The sequence below is a fragment of the Meleagris gallopavo genome, chromosome 28 (assembly GCF_905368555.1).
Source record: "Meleagris gallopavo chromosome 28, MGAL_WU_HG_1.1, whole genome shotgun sequence".
Lineage (NCBI taxonomy): Eukaryota > Metazoa > Chordata > Aves > Galliformes > Phasianidae > Meleagris > Meleagris gallopavo.
This window is the reverse complement of record NC_139431.1, coordinates 109,861-130,502: the sequence shown is the minus strand read 5'-3', so window position 1 is coordinate 130,502 and position 20,642 is coordinate 109,861. Positions and strand designations below refer to the sequence as shown.

General features: G+C 41.0%; 1 protein-coding gene across 9 annotated transcripts in view; it reads left to right on the top strand.

Moving 5' to 3' along the window:
- Positions 1-58: 58 nt before the first annotated feature.
- The window catches only part of SLC26A8 (solute carrier family 26 member 8), a 22,216-nt gene continuing 1,632 nt past the window's right edge, over positions 59-20,642 (top strand). For 2 of the 9 annotated variants that reach the window (XR_014879956.1, XR_014879955.1), the window contains exons 1-20: positions 216-1,797; positions 1,944-2,176; positions 4,661-4,800; positions 5,147-5,263; positions 6,020-6,195; positions 6,714-6,878; positions 7,544-7,693; positions 8,652-8,734; positions 9,107-9,254; positions 10,182-10,295; positions 11,616-11,693; positions 12,835-12,930; positions 13,322-13,428; positions 13,678-13,747; positions 14,586-14,678; positions 14,758-14,892; positions 15,244-15,603; positions 16,675-16,729; positions 16,860-17,038; positions 18,119-18,378. Coding sequence is in view for 6 of the 9 variants with exons in the window: in XM_085210600.1 (XP_085066726.1) it covers positions 1,723-1,797; positions 1,944-2,176; positions 4,661-4,800; positions 5,147-5,263; positions 6,020-6,195; positions 6,714-6,878; positions 7,544-7,693; positions 8,652-8,734; positions 9,107-9,254; positions 10,182-10,295; positions 11,616-11,693; positions 12,835-12,930; positions 13,322-13,428; positions 13,678-13,747; positions 14,586-14,678; positions 14,758-14,892; positions 15,244-15,603; positions 16,675-16,729; positions 16,860-17,058; positions 18,290-18,378 (2,683 nt within the window). In the remaining 3 variants the exon portion in view is untranslated. The other 7 variants (XM_085210600.1, XM_085210602.1, XM_085210601.1 and 4 more) reach the window with 7 other exon arrangements.

Here is a 20,642-nt window from a genome sequence, read left to right as displayed (position 1 = left end):
GCCTCGCGCGGGGCGGTTGCTCCTTCCCCTCTCCCCTCCTCTCAACCGCCCTCGCTCCGCCGCCGTCACCTCCCCCTCCCCGCACGCACGCCTCGCCCTCTCCCTCCTCCTCCGCGCTGCGAGGGGCGGGCCGACCCCCGGAGGTGAGGGAGGGGCCGGCCGACAGGGAGGGCCGGGGGTGGCACTCCGCCGCAGGTAGGACGGAAAAGACGAGGCCCCGACCCGCCCCCCAGCGGCGCAGCTCGGGCTGGGCTGGGCCGGGCCCGGCCGCACCGCCTCCCCGCTCCCCACTGAGGCCTTCTCGTTCGATCCGGCCGCTCTCGCGAGAGTTGAGGCGCCGCGGGCAGAGATGCCCCAATATGGAGGCGATGCGGAGTGGCGCGCGGGAGCTCTCGCGAGAGCGGGGAGACGCGGGCTGCGGGCTCGCTGCGTTTGGTGCTACGAAGAGTGCGATGCTGTGAGGTGTTTCTGCCCACGCAGGCTAAAATTAAGGCGGCACAGCCCGCGTGTGGCGTTTTCCTGAGGTCTGCTTTTGTCTCCTTGAGGGCGTGCTTTAGGCAAAATATGAAAATCCATGAGAATGCTGACCTAAGGCAGCAGGCCCATGCTGACCTGCTAGGGCCTTCGGCGAGGCTGAAACGTTCTCAGGTGCTAGCAGTGCTGCTCCTGTGAGCCTCAGAGGGTTCACTGGAGTGCTCTGTTCCCTCTGGGGGTCTCCAGGACTGTGGAGGTGCAGGGAGCTGAGCTGGTACTGCTGGATCCCTGTCTGCTTAGGCTTCAGTTTGCAAACTTGAGCTTCTTTTTAGCTTTCTTTGTTGTGTTACCTTGAAAAAAAGTGATTGTGCTAAACAGCAACTTGTACTGGGTGTGCAGAGCTAATGAACAAAATGTCTCTTAAACTCTCTTCTGGAAGACCTTTGTGTGTCTCCTTTTTAAAGAAACCATGTCCTAGGAATGGAGCATGCCTGAGGCTGCCTGCTGCTGGCTGTGGTTTGGAACGCCTGGGGTGTGTGTGTGTGTTGGTGGGAATGTCTCCAGGGTGCCGGGGTCCCTGTTGCTCTGTAAGAAATGGCATATCTCAGTGGTGCAAAACACCAGACCTGTGCAAACAGATCCTGACAATTCAGGAAACAAAAAAATGAGGAGAAAACTTTTTTTCCCCCTAGGTTTTGGTACTTATATTGCATTTTGACTAGACTTTCTGCCTTTTCATGCTTCTCATTTTCCTTCTTTTTTTTCTGTCAATAGCTAAAAACTGCCTTTCCACGTGGCACAGCCTTTTTCCTATATAGTCTTTGTACTTTTAGTTGATAACTCTGGATTTGAATTTTTTATTCTGCCTCAGCTGTCAGTATGAGAACTTTGGTTTACATCTGCTCTTTTACTGGACTTCTTACTCAATATTCACTTTGGGAACTTACATCTTATCTAATCCGAGCAGTAGTGATTGAATTCAGATCTTCCTGATGTTTAAATGCTGAGGAATGTGAGTCGAAGTTCTGCGGCATTTAAAAACCTGAATGTTATCAGATACCAATTTTTCACTGCAAACTGTGGCATTGTATGGCCTCTGATTTAGATGATCTGTATAATTCAATCTAAGCCTTTTTTCTTCCAGCACTGGAAACAAGGAGAGTTCAGGCTGTTTCTCAGTTGTGATAGGTTTATGGAGAGGCACCGTATTTTCTTCCTTTAACACAGACCTGCTTTGGGGATCCCATAATGGAGGGCATCCATGCTGGTCTTTCCTACAGAGTAGAATCAAGACAAATTCCAGAAGGACTTGATGTTCTGGCAGTAAGTTTGCTTGATCCTAACAGCAGTATCCTTCCAAGGATTTTAGTCTCCAGAGCCTTACTTACCTTGCTGTACTGTTGGCTTCACAGGAATTATGCTGGGGTGGACAGATGTCATATGCTTGTTATTGATTTTGGTTTTAATAGGTATTTCAGTCACCTTGTCTGTTGTCATCTCCAGTATTTGATATTCCTCATAAAAAAGAAAATATGGAACTAGACAGTGATACAGTCCGTACCAGGAGGCAACCGGCATTTTACAGAATCCCGAGAGAAGTGTGGACTGAGGAACACATACAAGCATTCTTGGAAAGAAACCTACCTTCCACCTCTGGTGGAGAGCCACAGATCCCTGAGAAGAAGACACGGCTACATTGCAGGTGAGCTGTATGCTAGGAATTTGACAGGTGTAAAAAAAAAAACAAAAACAAAAACAACAAAAAAAAAAAAACAACTAAGGAGGCTCTTCTAGCCCAAATCTGGAAAGATGCTCATGTCTTCCTGCAGCTTGTAATTAAAATGCTGAATCGTATTGATTGATAACTGAAGCAGAACAGCCAGTTGGAGAAACTTGCAGTGAAGTATGCAAGAACAGCACTCCACTACCCCCCAGTTTAGCAATCTGTAGGAGTGTTTGTTCACTTCAGGACTATGATAGTGTGAGGGATATATACATTCTAAGGAGAAGTTGTTAATATTTGCAGCCCCTCCAGTGCTTCCCTCAGCCCAGCTGTCAGACACAAGCTTTCACTTGCATTTTTTCTGATTTCTGCCTTTAGATACTTGTGTTTCTTAAATTTCAAGAGCTGTTTTCTGTTCCTTCTTAGCTGGGTACATGAAAAGTTGCATAATGGTATGGCTAAGATTGGCTGAATTGCTTTTGCATTATTTTGGAGCTATGTTCCTGCATTCTTTGAGGAGAATGGGTGATGGTATTGCCTATACAGTATTAATGTTTCCACAGTCTGATTTTCCCATCTGCCAAAATTCTCTTGGGCATTATCTTAGGGACAGAAGCATATCTTCTGCCGGAGGATCCCTGCAGGCTCAGTAGAAGGCAGTCTTTGTTGGTGACTTAGGAGAATTCCTGGTGTTCTTCCAGCAAGGCAAATATAATCAAAAATAGGAAGCTCTTTCATCAGCTTCCCTTTTAGTTTTGTTTGACTGTGAATGCTTTTGGTTTTCCAAGTGAATCTCTTTGGATGTGGAGTGGACTGCTAGTGGTTATGGCTGAGTCTACACTACAGAGTCCTCATTAAAAAAGTAAATAAAAAAATCTCTGATTCATCATTTCTCTAAGCTTTGTTTCAGCATGTATTCTGAAGGTATACTGAAACTCAGACTCTTATTTTGGGACAGTGACATGCCTTGAGACTCAAGTCTAGCTATGGGTGAGGTTCCGCAAGGTGTGGTGAACTACCTAACAGCTTGCTGCTGCCAGATGGGACAGGACACAGAAGGAAAAGCAGCACAGAAGAGCCAGACCTCTCTCTTCTGTGTAACTAGCTCTTAAAACCAGCTCAGCAATGAGTGTGACTGCAGCCTAAAACCATGGATCTTGTTTTACTGGCACTGTTGCAAAGGAATTTCCTGGTAATAAGTGAAGGCAAGTGGAGCTAGAGTTTGAGTTATTACTGTGCTTTCTAGTTTTTCATTTCACCTTGAAGACTCACTCACTGTTGATTAATTTCTGCAATTGTGAGATCCTTTGGAATGTACGGTAGGGTTTTTTTTCTGGTATTGAAGAAGATTGGAGTCAGAGGAACAAAATTAACAGAAAGGCTTGAATTGTGTATAATTATGATATGTGAGCTAGAGTTAAGACTGCCACTCACAAATTCCTGATGCAATGAAATAAGTCTTGTGCAGAAGTCAAAGGGAGAATTTTGCTTTAAAGCCACGCTAGTATTATTGGAATCTTTATCACTGCACTTGCTGCTTTATCAGGAAATCTTTTTGCCCTCCCTCAATTCTCCATTTAAGACTTGTGTTTTTCTTGCTTCCTCATACTCTTTTCTCTGTTTCTTTTCCACTTCCCCATCTCATGTATTTTCTCTGTTCTCTGTTTTGTATTCACTGGTCATCCCAGCATGTAATCACCTCAGACAATAAATGATGGAAAGGGTCTGGACTCTGTAATGCTAACTGGGGCTCAGTCTCCCCAACCACTATTCAGGGTTACCAGAAGAATTGGGCAGATACTGCATTGTGTATCTTTGGTTTGTGAGTAGAAGATCACCACTATGGTCAGGGGATTAAAAAAGGGAAGGGGGAGCACAGGGCTTTATGACTGCTCAGAGCTTACCTGCTGGAAATATTGATCCAAAGACATTTAGGCAGAAAAATCACGTAGGTCAAGTCCTGCTTGCATTCCCATGTTAAGTGTAATACAGGAAACATTTGACTGCTTTTTTGGAGATGCAATGGGCTTGTCTCTCTCTCTTTTTTTTTTTTTTTTTTTCCCTTCCAAATGTAGCAGCTGTATGTTTTCCTTCTAGATTAGATAGGACGTATCAAAATGCTGTCTCCTGATTTTCTTCAGTGTGTTAATGAGGTCAGGTACTTGATGCATTCAGTGCTCTGTGCTCTGGTGCTGACAGGGTATCATATGAATGGCACACAAAGTATTCGCGATTCATCTGAAAGGAATGCAAATGCACAGGAGTGCCTGTATGGGACTCTTGTTATGCACCAGCTGGATCTGCAGAAGGCAGAGGGGGTTCAGAGTACACAGTGCCTGCAGAGATCTGAGAGTAGCAGTGTGGCTTCTATTCCTGCAGAGTATGAGGTCATGCAAAAGGGCTGCAAGACATGGTGGTCATGAAAAACTTTACACACAGCTTATCTTATCTGATTCTTTTCAGGTTCTCCTGGGAAAGTTGCAAAAAGATCATATACAAGAGGCTCCCTATCCTGAATTGGCTTTTTTCCTATCAGTTCAGAGAATGGATCTTGAAGGACCTCCATGCAGGCCTAAGTGTTGGGTTAGTTCAGGTTCCTCAAGGTAGGCAGAGAGAAAAGAAAAAAACACTCTTGCTTCTTTTGTACATCATCCTTTTCATAATGTGTGTTATCCTGTTCCTTCAGATGTCATCGAATTATGTGGGAACTTTAATTCACAAATTCCCTAAATCATTAACTTATTAATTTCCATACTTGCAAGAAAACATATTCTATAATCAAATGTTACATAGTGCAATTTTGAGGACAATACACTGCCTTTTTTCATAAAGTTTCCCTCTGATTTAAGTATATAAATATATACTAACAGCACCTTTTCCCTGTATTGCAAGAAAAATAGCAATCTTTAAATCCACCTTGCAAAATCTGTTAGATTTTTTGCTTTCTAGGGCTATTAGGAGTTTGGCTGGCTGGCTTACCTCTTCCAACAATCAATGGCTTCCTTTCTGCATTCTGCTGCTCAATGCTCTATGTTGTATTTGGAAGTTCACATCACATCTCAATTGGTGAGTTCTATTCTGCATTGCAAATGTTTCTACAGGAGTTAGAGATTGTGTTCAGTGCTGCTTCAAAAAGCATCTCATGTGCAGGCGTTACTTAGGGGAGAACCCAGACTTCCAGATTCTCGATTCATTGTTCCACCTCTGCCCCGGAAGGCACAGACTGCCACAGCTCCTTTGTCACAGACAGCAGTGCAAAGGGGGCAGCTGGTGCATCATGGAAGTGTCTCCTGCATAAAGTAGAAGGCCAGGGCAAGCTGCTTCCCACTTAGCTCCTGGTTTCCTCCAGGGGTCATGCAGTTCCTTGCCATGACTGAGCTGTTGATGGTTTTACATTCTTAATTTGTTCAGAAACTAGATTATTATGTGAGAAGGCCCTTATCACCATCATAAAAGTGGATCTGTGGAGTTCTGGCCTCTTAGGTAACTTGGCAGTTCTTTCTCAGACAAACCTTATTTCTTGGGCTTTCTGGCAGTTCATTGTAGTGCATTCATTTTTGTGCTTTACATTAAAATCTTTTTTCTTTTGTGCATCTGACCAAACAAAGACTTCGCTTATAGAATTACAGGAGTCTGAAATTTTCAGATGGAACTTTAGAAGCTTTTGGTGCTTATTCAGAAACAGCAAAAATGGATTATTAAACTGTCTCATACTGCGTGTTTGATGGTGGGGCATAGAGATGGATGTGTAGTTCTAAGATAAATCCTTGTTGCAGCACCTCATGCAGTTACATTCTCTCTACTCTGTTCTGTTGCTTTCAGGCTCATTCAGCATCCTAAATCTAGTGGTGAAAAATATTCTTAAGTCCGTTGATCTCAACAAAACTTTGTCCTTCAACAGTTCACTGGTCAATTTTTCAGACCCTACACTTTTGAAAGGTTACATGGAGACCTTGACGCTCACTGCGTCAGTGACATTTATGACTGGCATAATTCAGGTAGAAGATGAATCTGTTATATCCTTACTGATGTGTCCTTATGTTTATCTTTGTACAAATGTAAGAAGTGAGACTGCTTGTGTGTTCTTACAAGTTCCAAGCTCAGTGCACTTGAATACATATGTTGTACGAAATGGAACATGAAGGTCTGCCTCCTTCTCTCACGATGTCTGAAAAATGTGGGATAGGTTCAGATTTGTGTGTCCCTGGTTAATTTAGCAGTACATGAAGTAAATTACTTTTGTCTTTTATTGACCAATTGTTTTGTTCTTTTTTTGACCAGTTCTCCAACCTGTAGACCCTTAAGTAGTCCTGTATAACCGCACACACTTGATTTGAAGTGCTCCTATTTTAGTTTGGCAGCATCCTACTTAATTGTGCATAATGAATATAGCTTTTCAAATAACTATCCATCAAGTTTGGCAGTGAGAAGTCATGCTTTTCAAATATGGAAACAAGAAAGGCAGGTTAGACATAGATAATTATATTGCACCTCACTTCTTGTTTGTTCCATACAGTTGCTGCTAGGCTGCTTCTGCCTGAAGTCTGTAACAGCATACTTGCCACAGGCTCTCATTGATGCTTACCTCTCTGCAGCAGCATTGCTTGTCATTGTATCACAGTTCACTTTTATCTTTGACGTTGTGCTTGACTTCCATAATGACTCTCAAGACATTTTCTATGTGAGTAAATTCATTATTAGTAAAAAAAAATAAATAAATAAACAAATGCTTGCTTCCTGTGGAATAAACAAGAGAACAGTAACAAAAATTGAAGGCAATTTCAACATGTCAGTTGCTAAGGGATATTTCTGCAAGTCTCAGCTGTGGTTTACTTTGTCTTTCTGTTGTCTTGAATGATGAATGGAGTTTTTTGTGTGACATGCAAGAGGAAAAGGGAGTATTTTTAATTACTTATGTAGCTTTATCATTTTCAGCATGTCTGTAATCATTCTGGAGCAAAGGTTAGAGAAAGAGGAACATTTTTCCTCCATGGATCATTGTGGGCACACAGTATCTATGACATATCTGACAAAGATGCAGCAGTCTCCTAGCTAAAGATAAGTTAAAAATAAGTCTTCCTAATTTTCTTAAGAAAAGACAGACAACTAGAGAGAAAGATGGTGTAGAGAAGAGTGATTGTACTAGATCTGAGTTACTTGTGGCAGTGTTTCTCAACAGACCATTTAAAATACTGTTTTGCTCTTAGCATCTTTCTTCCCACTGAAGGTACTGTCGTAGCAGTAAAGGATAAGTTAAAGTGTGAGGGCAACAGGTCTCAGTCTTCTAGAATGTAAAAATACTTGCAGTACCTGCCTCTGATCCTCTCTATGATAATTCCTTTTCAGAATGTATTCTATTATTTACTGGCTCTCCCAAAGTCTAATGCCACCAGCATACTGCTATTTTTGCTTAGCATGGCCATACTACAAATCAGTAAAACTATCAGGATAACTTACCTCTATAGTCCTGTTGCATTTCCTATGGAGCTTCTCTTGGTAAGTGTTCTCAGTGCTGTTGTGATAATTGAATAACAGTTCAGGGATTGCCTGTCTGCCATAAGCAGCCTTTGTCACTGAGCTTTGAGGTGTCTTTCACCAGTGAACTTCCTAAGTTTTTCCCCTGCTACTGTGAAAATAAGGTATCTCTGCCTATGAAAAGGCATGGGCACAAATCATGGTGAACTGCTACATGAGTAAATAGCAGTGTGTAGAGTGAAACCACCATGTTCCAGACTGATTTTTTTTTTTTTTTTTAATCTTTATTAGGATGGTATTAGAACTGTGGACTTGAAGGTTCGGAGTTCTGATTCAGTTATGGTTTTTTTTTTGTCTGGAATTGTTGGAAGGAGATATTCAATTTTGTTACATTCAAAGGCAGGTCTTACTGTAAATTCGGTAATATTTGTTGCTGCTGTTTTCTCCTGATGTTTTTCTTTCCTAGAAAATGGAAGAGTTGACTTTTTTTTTTTTTTAATCAAAACTTTTTCTACTGAAATGAAAATTCTGACTTTTGCAGACAATCTAGGAGTCTAAAAGATGATAGCTTCTTTTTCTAAGGAATAGGCTACCCGGAGTCCCCCCTTGCTGATGCTGGAGTTGAAGCCATTTGCCACTTACCTAACAGTGGCCTTGGGACAAAACCTTTGACAGAGCACAGTAACAGACAGCTAATAAGAAAATTGGAATAAGAAAAAAAGTCCACATTTTGCACAGAATTTATCAGATGTTACTACAATATAGACATTAGCAAAGGGCTAGGAAGTATTTGTATAATATATTTATAAAACCCCACAAAAATACATTACTTCAGAACGCTGCGGTGTTTATACACTGAATAAAATCTGTGCTTAGGTCCTTCAAATTCTCCTGCACGAGTAACTGTCCTTAGATTCACTGTGTGCAGTTCCAGGTGCAAATGCTGTATAATCTGTGCTATTCTTGTTTTCTTTCCCAGATCATCACAGCCACCATTATTGCCAATTGTGTTCATCTTCATGCTGAATCTAGCAGTGCTGTGGTCAGTATGATTCCTCAGAGGTTAGTTATCTATGCTGTTAATGAGGTTATACTTTTGAGACACAAAAGATGTTTCAGTCTGTTCTTGAAATCTGACATAGGCTGATTTTTACTGGGAAGCGCAGTTATAGGAATAACTCTTCAGTAGAGCTTTGAGATCTCTTCATTTCAGAGCATATGCAGAATTTGAACTACAGTTTTCTTTATTAGATTCAGGCTTTATTAGCACACAGAGGAAGGACTGTATTTTTTGTGAGGTGGAAGCAAACTCTTACATGTTCAGGACGTCTCCCATGGGGTGGTAGGTGATGCCTCTGATGTTGGTCCTGGGTATGGTATAGACTGCACAGAGCCCAGAGCAGGTTTAAACCTTTCTGTTCTCTGATCCTGTAGGTTTCTACCTCCTACACTGCCAGATTTATCAAACCTGAGCAAGATCATCTTGCATGCTTTCTCCCTTGCTATTGTAAGCTGCTTCCTTCTTGTTTTTATTGGAGAGAAGTATGCTTTGCTTCATAACTACAGCATTTCCAGCAGTCAGGTGAGAACAAAGCTATGCATACTTCTTAGGCCAAGAAGCAAACTGAATTCAGATTAGTAAAGCCACTAGTTAACTGGTAGTGATAGAAATGCAAGGATAGAACAAATGATGCCAGCTGATTGTTTTGTATCAACTTGTTATTCTTCTCTATGGAAGGACAGATGCCATCTATATGTGAAGGCCAAAATATCTCCAATGACCATACTGACCAAGAGGCCTTAGTGTAGCTCCATGGGTTGGGATGACCTCCCTGCCACCTCACACGCACTGCTGCTGCTGATTCCTGGGGGCCACTGCTATCCTGAATCTGTGAGACTTACAATAGCACACAAATATAATAGCTGTAATTGTAAGTGGCCAGAGCAGCTGTAGTTCTTGTCTATATGTGTCTGTCAACTCGGTGAATTCTCAGCCTAAGCTGATTGCTCTGAGAGCCTTTTAAGCTAAAGCTGTAGGTTTCCAGTGTGCTAGATTGAGTAAGCACTAACTGGTTTGCAGTGCCCTTGTTTAACTTGTTGTGATGGCTTTGAGTCTTCATTAGAAAGGAATTAATCCAGTCAGAAAGCTGCCCTGACTTCCTATAGCCTTTGGGGATAATGGAAAAGACATTCTCTTTGTACTTGAGTTCTTGTCCCATCTCTATTATACTGTGTACTGAGATTTACTGAGCATTAGCATGAAGCTTTGGGGTTCTCTGTAGATTACTTTGTAAACAGGAACTTGACTTTTTGGTCCGTGAGATCCTCAACTGTGAAAACTTTGTGCCTTTTGAGAGAAATTTAACCATGAGAGTCTTTGGTTTCCAGAAAGTTTTCTGAGCTGAACAGCCAGCAAGTGTGAGCAGATGTACTTCTTTTTAAGCCACTTCTATTTAGGTAAGTCATTAATTTTGGGTTCTCTCTACTTCCTCCTGTTTCATTTTTACAGGAACTAATAGCTGTGGGGCTTTGCAATATTTGCAGTTCATTTTTCAGAAGCTTTGCTGTCAGTTGTGCTATTTCTGGAACTGTCATTCAAGAGAAGACAGGTGGAACAACCCAGGTGAGCCAGGCTAAAATCATTCTAGGCTGAGTATAGGCTGACATTTCATCCAAGCAGTTTGTGAGGAGTAAAGTTATATTCCCACGCTCTCTGTTATGTACTGTAATGGTAGGATATTACAGGACATGATGTGTGTTTGAGGAAGCCAGAATTCTATGGAGTGAATAAGATGTGTTCACACAATTGTAAACTGTATTTTAGTGAATATGCCCAGAATTGAAAATTGTTGTGCACTTTTTAGTACTGGACGTTATGACCTTAATCTTTTTTTAAAATTATTTTAAAAAATTATTTATTTTTAGGAAGATTTTAACATACTTCTTATCTGAGTATTTGTACATGCTTCACTGCATCGTAGAAGTTACTTGATTTAATAAAACATTTCTGCCTGATATGGGTTGGTTTGTTTAGCAATACGGATTAGTACGTTAGTATAAGAATAAGTTTAGTTTATAAGAAAGTTGTAAGTTATAAGAATATTGGTTTATCAAAAGGAATCCATAAATGATAGTTCAGTAGTTTTAAAACTTTCAATTTCAACTTTAGTGGGTGAGCAGCCTTGATTTCCTCAAGAATGGGCACATAACAGAATACTTTTATCTTTTGCACCCAGGAGGTGCAAGGACATTCCTCTTGGATTCCACATATATTGTTTTAAAAGTGGCTTACTAGGCCCAGTAAGCAATGGAAATTTTCCAAATTGGGAAAAGGCAGCTGAAAGTGAGTCAAAGGTCTTCGTGATGAAGCTGGTGGTGGAAAGCAGGAAAGAAGTAGGTGGGCACTTGACCACCCTAGATACCACTGAGCACGTCCAAAGGGATGTTAGCAGATGTTAATACTTCCTTGGAGAAGAATGAATGTGTATGCCAGTGTGCTGCATGTGCATGTCTTAACTGTTTAGAGGTAGAACCTGAACTCTAAGAGAGCGCCCTTGTTTGTCAAGTCGCCCAATCATGAGGAATAAAGGAATGCTGCTCTCTAACACCACATTGGAGTTAGAGAGTTTTCTTCCTGGATTTCGGATGACGTTCCTAAGGCTGACTTGCAAGAGTAGTATCTTCTTTTTCAAATTAAACTATCAAATCCAAATCCTGTGTTGCTGTACATAAGAATAGCCCATTTAGGCCAAATTTGTGTCTTCAGAAGCTTTTTGACATGAGCATTCTGGAATTCATATTGCCCATTACAACACACCCATGGACTGTGTCTCCTGGTTGCTTTTTCAATTAGATGGTGTTAAAGGACTGTATAATCCTGTTTGCTTAGAGAAGACTAGGAATTGGTTCTGGAAGGCCTCTCTAATAAAGTATCTCTGTTCAGATAGCAGCACTGATGGGAGCATCTATAATGCTGGTGATTGCATTGAAACTAGGACACTTTTTCCAGATGATACCTAATGTAAGTGAACTTGTAATAGTTATGGTAGCAGCCTACTTACTTTTAAAGCATAATATGAAGATTACCCTAACGGTTGGGGCTGTATCTTTCTCTGTTTCATTGTTTCAAGGGATAGACTGAACCAAAACAATGACTTTAAACTGTCCTAAATTTCAGCATGGTCAAGTATTAGGAAATTAACACTGCATCTCTCTCCCATATCTGACTGTTCAGCACAAACTAAAATTCCTTGACTAGAAATGAATTGAAATTTTACTGCCAGGATCTGAGATTTAAATGTTGTATTTCACTTTTGGTTTCCCATTTTTTAAAGGTTTTACACAACTATATAACATTCATAAGTTCCTGTCTTGCATCTGTGTGAGTAATTACAGGGATAGATGTTTCAAAATCTTTAGTGGAAGGGGGTAAATAAAATATTCAAAATTGAAATTTAGGTTTAGTATCTCTGATCCTAGTTTGGTCTTTGGGGTTTATTTTAAAATCGTATGCACTCCCACACTGTAAGCATTTTGTTGCTGCAGGTTGCTCTGAATACTCAGTATTTCACCTCTCTCTTAAAATTTTATCTCGACTTTTTTTTTTTTTTTTTCTGTAAATTTTCTTAGGGAACTTCTGGCATTGCTTCCTGATATTTTCCTGGCTTCTTTGTAAGTTGGGAGAATTACTTACTTTGTAATTAATTACAAAACAGAATTTAATTATCTACTTCCCTTCAGTCTTCTTTTTGTTGCTAAGGTGCGCTTTTCCAACAAATGGTGTCAAACAACTTCCAAACCTGGCAACAAACTGCCCATGCTAATTGAAACCATTCTTTGATACAGCAACTCAATTCTGTAGACAGTGTTGTCATTTGTCGTGGTGCTGCAGGAGGCACAGGGATTCACTGGAGAGCTCTGCAGTGGAAACCACACAAAGCATTTCAAGAGAAAGTCCGGTTGCACTGGCAGAAGTAATTGTGAAATCACATAAGATTGGTTGGTTTGCAGATCTGACAACTGCTATACTTACTTATAAAAAATACATAAATAAGATCTAAATTTTAAGCAGTTTGTCTTGGATATCTCTTCCTTACTGTGTTGTAGGTGCAATAAATCTCAGATGCAATAAATAACATGCATTTTTTTTCTTATTTGCACAGAGTGTGCTGGCTGCTGTTGTAGTATTTAACATGCTACCTTTTCTTGAAAAATTTCTGGACATTCCTACCCTGTGGAGAAAGGATAAGTATCATTTAGTAAGTGATGTAAAAAAACCAGTAACTGGAATGTGTTTGAAGGGAGAAATACTTTTCTTTGTTCTTTTAGAGCAGGCCAGAATTGTGGAGGTGTGTGTATTGCCACTGTGTATCTGCAGATGCAGGGCAAAGGAAAGTGGGAGGTCCACCTTGTCAGTAACAACAGCTGAGCTATGTGTTTTGAGGTCCTGCACTACTTTCCTGTGATCTTTCTGTGTGACTGTTTTCAGGACTAGGTGGCCTAAAGGTGCCAGCTAGGCTTTTCAACTACTACCATTTCTAGCTCTTTTTTTTTTTTTTTCTTTTTCCTTTTTGATCTCTTTAATTTCCAAATACTGGGGCTGAGTTGGGGGTCATTTTATATCTTTTTCTCTCTGTCTCTTGACCAAAGGCAATTTGGCTTGGAACTTTTGCTGCAGTGCTTTGTCTTGGTCTTGATATTGGTTTACTGATCGCCCTGGCAATTGCATTCTTCATACTCAGCATCAGGTCACACAGGTACTTGTAACTCCTAGAGCAAAATACTCATTCTTATAGAGTTGATGTTTTAGAGATAGCTGCTGTACATACAACAACAAGTTTACAAGTATTTTCATACTTGGAAACACTTTGGTCAGGTCATTCTGGAATCTGTCTATTACTGTCCCAAACCAGTAACTTCTTTAGAAATGGAGATCAAGGTTTTGGGAATGGAAGTTTTTTTTTCCCTCTGCTTTATGTGAAAGTCTAATAAATATCTTGTTTCAGAATGAAGATGATGGAGCTGGGACAGATTCCAAACACGAATATTTATAGAAGTTTATCCACCTGCAGAGCTGTAAGAGGAAACAAAAAAACAAATGTTCCACCTCTCTGTAATCGAGCTTTTTCCCTTAAATGCCTGGGAATGACCATTTGGACTCAGTTCACTTGGTTCAAAACTTTCAAACTGAAGAATGCTTAAATTCCTGTAGTGTGAAGCGATTCAGATAGCCCATTCAACCTGCTTGTGCCACATGGAGCTCCCTGTGTCAATCAGTGCCGTCCCAGTGGTGGAAGCCACACTGCTGACATTTCCAGAACTGTTTGGTGTTTTACCTGCTTTTCTCAGTCTGGTTATGTCCACACAAGACATTCTCAGTAACTGTCTGCCAGACTGACTTGCTGATTCTTACAGTGAAGGGATGTAAAGTAGGGCACAGGCCTTTGTAATATGCTGTTGAGAAGACAGAACCATACCAAACTGGGTAATACAATAGTAAAGAGCTTTGTCTTTGCCATCTGAGTACATTCCCAAAGCTATGCTGATGAATTTGCAGAAATCAAAAGAGGACAAGGTTAGAAATACAAGAGTGATATAATGTATGTTTTCTGCAAAGAGCATTATATATAATATCAAACTATATATCTAATTTGGCTGGTTTTATATTATACCAGCCGACTGTCATCAGTGATAGATCTGCTGGAGGTCTTTAAAACAGGAGGAACTGATTGATGTTTCCAGATTAGCACATTATTGGGTCCACACTGCCAATGCTCCTACCAGCATGCAGTGTGGTCAGCAGTGTTACTTTGTCCTTAGAATATCACCTTGCAGTCTACTGCATAGAGGGTTAGGTGGGGAAAAATTGTTCCTACAAAGTACAACTCTCACAGATCCAACTTTTGTTTTGAAGGCAATGGAGATTGATGGTGTCAAAATCTTCCAGTGCTGTTCTTCCATTTCTTTTGCAAATATGAATAACTTCAAAAATTACTTGTTACACAAGGTAAATGCCACTTTTTAGGCTAGATAAAGTTTCTAAAAGCTAGTATTACCCCTGCAGTAAAACTATTTTTGTCTTTCAGATGGACATGAAAACAGTGCCTCTAAATCCAAGTGAAATGAGGGCCTTAGTTTCATCTAGTCTGTCTGATATTTCAGTGGAAAGCAAAGATTTTAAATGCTCTTGTGTCTGTGATCCACCTTTACCACCACCTCGGGTAAGCTTTAGAAGTATATTTATCTAATCTGTCTGTTTGAGGTACCTATTTTTCTGTCACCATGCACAGTGTTCTTGCTAGAATTTAAAAGGCTGTAAATGCTTATATAGAGAGTACCAGCCAGCAGCTGAAGGCACTCTGCTAACCATACCTGAAGCTTGGCTAAGTCACTTGCTAGTTTGCATGCTCTTGTGGCTTTCTGCTGTATTTGGTGTTCCTTCGGATGTGTTTTTACCAGGAGAGAAGAGAGATCACGCAATTTACAGTGCTTATTTACTGGAAAAAAAATAATCCACCCTTGGGCCTACTACTTCTAACCACTGATGTACTCCTCTCCATTTTCCATATTAGATACCATATACAGAGAAACTGGTGAAGTCATGTCATGTAGACGGTAATTCCACATCATCTTCAGTTCACTTGGTACGTTGGTCAAAGTATGGAGTTAGACAGAACTATGGGATGCTCTTGCTGGGAGCAGCTAATGCACAGTCTGCATCTCCAGGCATTAACACACAGCTTCAGCCTGAAAAGAATGAGGATGAAGGGAAACAAACTGGTGTTCCACCGAGCTCTGCAGTAGGTAATACCTCAGCACTGTTTGATCAGGAAGAACAGCCAGTGCATTTGCCAGGTCCAGTTCACACCATTATTTTGGACTTCAGTATGGTCCAGTTTGTGGATTTGCAAGGTTCAGACTTACTGCGACAGGTAAGCAACTTAACTGTGTTTAAATGTGAAACCTAAAGTTTACCCAGTGTCATATGTTTCTTGTTGGCCCATGGCGCCCTGCTGCGTGGCCATCTAGATATGTTCCAGTTGACCCGTACAAGGGCACTATTTTCAGAAATTAGCAGCTTCCCATAGGGTCACTTTTTCAAAAACAAAAGCCTTGTTATCAACACAAAGGACAAGCTAAAACCTGTCATCCATTATCTCCAGTCCTAAAATCGTGTAAACTAAAGCTGTACTATAAACTGTATTTCTAAAAAGGTCTAATTTGCTCTTTCAAGTTTGGCTGTTTCTTTTTTCTTCGAGCTTGACACTTAAAAAAACCCTTTTTATAAGTGTCAGTTTTACAATTGCCTCCTGTCTTCTCTTAGAATTATTTTATTTGTATTGATGAATGCCTTTATATTCTTTTCTTTGATGTACGTCTTGAGGTTTTTAGTCTTCGAGCAGGGATCCTAGCCAATAAGGATATATATGTAGCAAAACTAAATTTCATGTAGCCGTGCTTCTCAGACAGTTACAAATGGATTCTTACTCAAATTCCTCAAAGTCTGTAACTCATCTTCAAAGATTTCTGTTTAATCTACAACCTATTGGGAATAACTGTGGATCCAGCTGATGTCCTTAAAGATTTATGTGCCATCTATTAAATGCCTTTCCTGTTGGAAAAGGAGATAAGTCTTTCCAGATTCCTTCCAGCTTCATATTCTGAAGTTCTGTAATTCTCTGAAATAATGAGTTTTAATGCTTTAAAAAAAAAAAAAAAAGTTTTTATACATGAGTGTGGCATCAGTGTATGTAGAAATGTTTGGAATTTGCCTGTACTTATAAGAATCTTTTGTTCAAGTGAAGAGGTAACGCTCATTCATGAAGATTTTGATAGTTTGCTATTTAGTTCTGAACTAAGAATCTTGGTTTGAGACTCTGGAATAAGGACTTTCTTCAGGGATAAATCATACAAAGGACTTCTTTTCCCATTTATGTTTGAACTTCTAGAGCATTTGTATAAAGTAAAATTGTTCTAATGCTGACATGGAATTCTTTCCACAGATCTTCCATATGTTTTTCAATATCGGCATTACGGTCCTTGTAGCTGGCTGCCACTGTGAGTATAGAATTTGCTTATTAATATTGACTTATCGCTGGGGATAAGTTTTAAACTGCAGTGAAATATTATAGCCCTACTGCGTGGTATGAATTTTGCTGCTTTGTTTATTTTCTCCCATTTTTTATAGCCTCTGTGATAGCAGCCTTTGAGAAGAACGAGTTCTTTGACAGCTGTGTCACCAAAGAACTGTTCTTTCTAACTCTTCATGATGCTCTGCTGGCTGCTTTGGCGAGGCATCAAAAGCCAGATGAGATAGAACTTACTGCAGAAGAGCATGCTGAAAAGCTACAAGCTGAAGATGAGATGGTAGAGTATTTAGCTTACATGTAAGCATTACTGTTGTTAAATTATTCTGTCAGTAACTTAAAGGTCTTGTGATGTGATTGAGGAAATAAGGCAGAGCAGATGTTCTTCTGAATTTTCCAGTTGTTTGGTTGTTCGCAATGGACAGGGTCCTGTTGTCCCTGCCTGGGGAAAGACAGCTTTGCATTCAGACTGGAAAGGAGTTCAGCTCTGTCTTACAGTAGGGAATTGCTGTTGTATTTTAGACAGTTTCCATTTCCTGCATCGGGCAAGGACTCTGCCAGGGCAGAGCCGAAGTTCCAAGCTTTTTATTTCCAGAGGTTACTGCACCAGCTTCCTTGGGGCAGGTTGGAGAAGTGAAGGACGGCACTGACTTGATTTCCCAACAGATTGAAGCTTGTGCACGTGATCTTTCTGTCTGTCATCCTCTGCAGTAATTTTTTAAGCTCACTAGATGTCTCTGCCAAGTTTGAACAAGGTAGACAGTTGTAAGTTCCAGGAAAAGCTCTTATTCTGCATAGATTTCATTAATTGCCCCTCCTTGGGAAAGAGCCCAACCTTAGGTAATCGTCTTCTGCATGCTGCCAGGCTGAACAAGGGAAGAATGAAGGAAAAAAACAACTATCAAAATCTGTAGGAAACAGGTTTCTTTTGTTCTGCTTGTTTGCCTCTCTTACCTTAGCACTGTACAGAATAGTCTAACACAAGGATATTGACCTTCCTGATACTCTCTCCCATAGAAAGGTCTTCACAGAATGGAGGTGACAGTTCATATTCACCACCTTCCCTTTAGTGCATGTGGAGGGCAGACTGTGAGCTGCTTCCATACAGGAGGTGACTGTGGTTCCCCAGGAGTGTGCATTGAGACCACGCGGGGCTGGGTGTGCAGAAGGGACCCACAGCAGTGGGGTGATGTCAGCGCTGCCAGCTCATTTCCTTGGCAGCTGGGTATCTGACCTGCCCTGTGCTCCCATGCCAGCGTGCCCCTCTGGCTGCTCACATGATATTGCTTTGGCATGGGAACATGACTGGCTCAGCAGACTGGCCACCCCTGGCCTACAGTAATGTTTGTGTACATTTCAGGAAATAAATTTGCTTACGGAGAAGAATGGGGGCTTTTTCTCTGCAAGGAAGCCTAACAGCAAACTCCTGCGTGAAGAGGCAATATCAGATAGCTCATGCTCAGCCCAGAATGCAGCAGAGTCAAGCTCCCTCCTGCAGTTTGAAACTCTGTCCCTTCAACTGAATTTCCAGGACCCCGCATGGGACAAGGAATAGAAGTGTAACAGCAACACGTGAATTACAACTACTGGGGAATTGGGATTTCAGTAGAAGGAAGAAAGGTACAGTTAAGCAACAGTTCTGGTCGTTCTTATCAGTATTTGGTGCTCTTTTTTTTTTTTTTTTTTTTCTCTCTGTTTTTAGAATAGACAGCTTGACCAGTGCCTACAGTAATTTTGTGGTTCTTATCAAAAAGGAGCATCTGGATAATTATTTTCAAGTAGATAGGATACTTTCAGCAATGCACAAAAGAATTCTTAGTTTTGGTGAATTCTAGCAAATGATTTGTGCATCTTCTCTGAAATTCTTTAGAAGTTAATTTAAATGCTGCAACTGAGCACTTCTTATGTATTTATTGATTGGTAGTAAGTAAAACTCATCTGCCATATCTGAATAGATTACATGCAGGCAGATTCATTATCTTTAGAGTGTGCAGAGTGATGCGAGCTTCAAAGGAAAGCATTTTCTTATTGCTGCTCAACAAATTGCTGAAGTTGATATTGTCAGCACTAACATAATGAGTATTTTTTCTGTTTAATTTACCTGAACGAAATCGCAGTAAACAAAAATTTTAATTACATTTTCTTTGTAGTCTCTTACTGAAATGATAAAGAACGGAGGAATGTATTTATTCTGTTCTGAAGAGCCAGAAAAAAATTGTAGACTAAGATATAGGTAATGCTTAAGGAAAAAAAAATCAGCTTAAACTCATATTTTCTGCATCAGTCTGAGCTAGGGCTGTACTGCCAGCAGCGGCGTTTAACTGCACCAGCAGTGTATGTCACAGAACTGTGCCATGCTCTTATTTGTTCCATGGCACAGACTGCACATTGTGAAGGGACACAGGTAAAATTAATTTTAGATGAGTGGACAGCGTTTGTCTGTAAAGCTGCAGTTCTGTATGTGTGATCTACAGTGGTAAAGGATTTTGGTGAACTGTGCCAAGTTACTTACTGGAGAGGAAACTGAGTGCTGGAGCCCTCTTACCGTTTGGATTGAAAGATAGGAAAAACTGAAAGCTCAAATGGTATTGAGTAATTTTCAAACCACATATGCTTCCCTGCATTGTTTTGGACGGTGGCTTCATGCCAAGCTCCTCTCAGTTCTGTTCAAAACAGAGTAGTACAAAACCCAAGAAAATCACAGTCCTCATTTCCAGATTCTGTTGGCTCTACTATGGCAGCCTTGATTTAAGGTGAAATAGCTTTCGTAGCTGTTGGCACCGTGGAAAGCTTCCACTACAAACCAAAGACTTGAGTTTTTTTGTTGGCTTACTGAGCAGAGTTCAGAGTTTTTCCTTCCTACCACGTGACTCTGCAGAGTGGAACACCGGGGGACAACTCGGACGTCAGCATATTAGTTGTCAAATTACGAGTATTGTTGTTGCAAAACAAATACTTTGCTGAGCGGAAGTTCAGACAAACCTGATCATTTTCCTATGCAGCTGTACAGTGCCTCAGCTCCTGCATGCATGCAGAATGCTTCTGTGATTCACCAAGCACAAATCCCTGGACACAGGTGGTGAAGTGACAGAGCACGTACTTTGTGGCCAAGGACTCCACCTGTACCTCAGAGTCAGAGTTCAAAGGCCTGCCTGCAGTGGTGTGTTTGGAGGCAGTTTGATGTTCTCGCCTGACCTAATTGCAACAAATGCAGCTGTTTTGTGCGGACAGCAACTTTTTAATGCCCTTCTGAACAGTATAAACCCATGACATTTTCCTAGGAGGGCATGCTGCAGAATCCCAGGCAGCTTTCTCACTGTGCTGAATTAGAGGATGCAGATCCCAGAACATCACCACGCAAAATGCAGAGTGTGTGCAGCCTGCCAGCCCTGCCTGTTGGCGTTTTATTGACATATTGCTTTGGTACACACATGGCTGCAGAAAACAGAAAGTGGTAGAGAAACCTCAGGAGCCACACAGAGCGTGGCAGGAGCAGTTCTTAGGCAACAGGCTGCAATGTGTCACACTGTGGGAGCTATGAGGAAGGACCAGGTAAACTGGTTGTGTGTGGGCATACTTTGGTGGCATTCATTCTGCTTTAAAAATGAGTGCCAGGCTAGCTGTGGGAAGTTGACCTTAGCTGGGTCCAGGGCTGGCTCAGAACCCCTCTGAGGGCCAAATCCACTGAAGTGTGATGTGCAACATTGGACACAGGAGGTGTGAACATGCACTGATAGGACCAACTGCAGGAGTCCCAATGCTAATACAGGACAGTAGATCCCACAACAGGAACAGGCAGCCAATGCACCGAACACGCAGCATGTTTGTGGTCTGTTTGTAGCGTGACTTCTTTGAGGAAAGAACTTTCTTACATGGTTGCTGTT